We start from the raw sequence: 3,079 nt of genomic DNA, 5'->3' as shown, positions 1-3,079 counted from the left end.
GAGTTTGTGTGTTTCAAAGATGGAGGCCACGCTGCTCTCAGAGGACTGTGTGTGGTTGTGGTAAACGTGTGAGCTGCTGCTGCTTCTTCCTCACATGTTTGATATGTTTCATATTTTCAGCTGATGCTGATCACCCTAACCTTAACATCACAGACCATCCTTTGGTTCTTCTTCTGTTCCTCTGAAACTTCCTGTGTGGTGCCTTTCAAATTAAAAGCCCTCCCTGACTGTAAAGACTGGACTGTGCTGCAGCTGGTGGAAACAGTGTGTAGGTGTGTTGTGTTTGATGGAGGACTAAAGTGTGTGTCCAGCTGAGCTCTCTGTGTGCTCATATATACAGATGCTGATAAACAAATGTTTGTCTTTGGACCCTGTTACTGATCAGGACCTGCTGTGTGTTTCCTGTCCACAGGTCTACAAAGAGTCGCACTTCCTGCTGTGGTTCAGATGTTCAGCGTGTTGCTTTGTTTCTCACATGTTGGCTCCACGGTCTCTGCTGCTGTGGGCTGATGTCATGCAGCAATACAGCTGCTCAACATCTGGCCTTGTTTTGCTCCATCAGCAGATATTTGGCTTTTAGATCACATGATATTTGCATGAAACCTTCAAACATGTGTGGAGAATTCATTATTTCTTTTTAGTAAATAACAGAAAAAAGAAAGTAAGAGAAAATTTATTCTGTAAAACGTGAAAAATTCCACACACATGTAACTCACCACTGTGTGAACATCACAGGGGAGAAATCGTTTCTCTGAGTCAGAGATGAGTGTCAGTAACACAAAAGTAACACTCAGTGTCATGCAGTGACTTTTACACAACCAGATCAGATGAACCAACTCACACTAAAACATGCATTTTGCTGCACTCTTTACACTTTTTTCTTTTCTTTCTGCTCTTTTATATATTTTGTAAAACCACAAAAAATATTTTATATCAGCAGAAATTTTCCTCAAACTGCTGCATCACAGCTTTCATGCTCTGACCTGCATGTGAAATGAGATAAAAGCTCTTTATCAGTAACTTATACAACTTCTGGCAGGTTAATGTCTGAACTTTGGAGTGAAACACACCCTTAGTTACAGGAAATAACACCACTGTCTGTAACTAAGTGAATCCACCTTAACACCACCTGTGTGTGTGTGACTGCATTACACTCCCACTGCTGGGAACCTGAACAAGAACCAGAACAAAGTCTAAAATAGAAGCTGACAAACAGCTGCACCACCGAGTGACACTTTATTTTATAAACTTCACAACAGGTTTCATGTTGTGACCTGTGGAGGTGAAAAGACACAAAACCTGTTTTACAGCTTTTGAGCTGCAGGCAGGATTGAAACACACCTTAGTTAAAAGTCAAACAACAACATTTGTCTCCTCCCCTCACGTCACTCAAATGTGACAAACCAGGAAACAGGAAGTTCTTCGTCCTCAGTAAAGAGAGACGCACAGACGATCAGACTGAGCTCAGACCAAACTAGCAGCTTCCTCTGAGTGAGTCCAGCTACAGGAGAGAAAAGTGGAAAACTCCAACACTGCTGCTTCAAGCTGCTGACGCTCCACACACTGAATGTGAGTTTGAGCAAAAACACGACTCAAAGGAAGTTTCAGTGAAGGTGGTAGAGGAGGGAGGGGAGCCAGGACTGACTGTACTTCCTGTCTGCTGTTTTCAGCTTCACTCACAGACTCAATGGCTTCCAGATCAGAGGAGGATCTCTGCTGTCCGGTCTGTCAGGAGGTCTTCAGAGATCCTGTTATTCTGTCATGTAGCCACAGCTTCTGTAAAGACTGTCTGAAGAGATGGTGGAGAGAGAGACCAACACACGAGTGTCCAGTTTGTAAGAGAAGATCTTCAAAGAATGATCCACCTTTAAACCGAGCTTTAAAGAACCTGTGTGAGTCGTTCTTACAGGAGAGAGATCAGAGAGCTTCAGAGGCTCTCTGCAGTCTGCACTCTGAGAAACTCAAACTCTTCTGTCTGGACCATCAGCAGCCAGTGTGTGTCGTCTGCTGTGCCTCAGAAAAACACACCAATCACAGATTCAGACCCATCGATGAAGCTGCACAACAACACAAGAAGGAACTTCAGGAAACTCTGGAGCCCTTAAAGAAGAAGTTAAAGGTTTGCAAACGAGTTCAAGTGAAGTTTGATCAAACAGCAGAACACATTAAGGTCCAGGCCCGACACACAGAGAGGCAGATTAAGGAGCAGTTTAAGAAGCTTCACCAGTTTCTAGCAGAGGAAGAGGAGGCCAGGCTGGCTGCACTGAGGGAGGAAGAGGAGCAGAAGAGTGGGATGATGAAGGAGAAGATGGAGGCTCTGAGCAGAGAGATAGCAGCTCTTTCAGACACAGTCAGAGCCACAGAGGAGGAGCTGAGAGCTGAAGACGTCTCATTCCTGCACAAATACAAGGCTGCAGTGGAAAGAGTCCAGCGCTGCCCCCTGCTGGATGATCCACAGCTGCCCTCAGGAGCTCTGATAGACCAGGCCAAACACCTGGGCAACCTGACCTTCAACATCTGGAACAACATGAAGGACATGGTCTCCTACACTCCTCTCATCCTGGACCCAAACACTGCTCATCCACAACTCATCCTGTCTGAAGATCTGACCAGTGTGAGACGAGGAGGAGAGAGGCAGCAGCTTCCTGATAATCCAGAGCGGTTTGATTATCACTTCTCTGTCCTGGGCTCTGAGGGCTTTAACTCAGGGACTCACAGCTGGGATGTTGATGTTGGAGACAGTACATGGTGGAGACTGGGTGTGTTAGCAGAGTCTATGCAGAGGAAGGGAAGCATACGGTCTGGATTATGGATAATATGGTTCAATGAAGGTAAATACTCAGCACTCTCACCATCAGCTCCTCTCACTGCTCTCTCAGTCCAGAAGAAGTTCCAGAGGATCAGAGTGAATCTGGACTGGAACAGAGGAAAGCTGTCGTTCTCTGATCCTGATACTAACACACACATACACACCTTCACACACACTTTCACTCACAGGATGTTTCCATACATTGAAACAGTTGATGAAGTGAAGGTGTGTCCGTTGAAGGTGTCAGTGTCAGTGCAGCAGATGAGTTGA

The 3,079-nt window shown here is 45.5% G+C and overlaps 1 protein-coding gene across 1 annotated transcript; it reads left to right on the top strand.

Annotated features, from left to right (window-relative positions):
• Window positions 1-1,672: 1,672 nt before the first annotated feature.
• On the top strand, window positions 1,673-3,079 carry LOC308405373 (nuclear factor 7, ovary-like; the record flags this gene model as incomplete). The annotated part of the gene is made up of 1 exon (XM_080895972.1): window positions 1,673-3,079. The coding sequence occupies exon 1, from the start codon at window positions 1,688-1,690 to the stop codon at window positions 3,077-3,079; it is 1,392 nt and encodes a 463-aa protein (XP_080752098.1). The 5' UTR covers window positions 1,673-1,687.

Source organism: Rhamphochromis sp. 'chilingali' (genome assembly GCF_963969265.1).
Source record: "Rhamphochromis sp. 'chilingali' genome assembly, chromosome: 1".
NCBI classification, from domain to species: Eukaryota; Metazoa; Chordata; class Actinopteri; order Cichliformes; family Cichlidae; genus Rhamphochromis; species Rhamphochromis sp. 'chilingali'.
The sequence above is the reverse complement of the archived record's forward strand: the minus strand, read 5'-3'. Positions and strand labels throughout refer to the sequence as shown.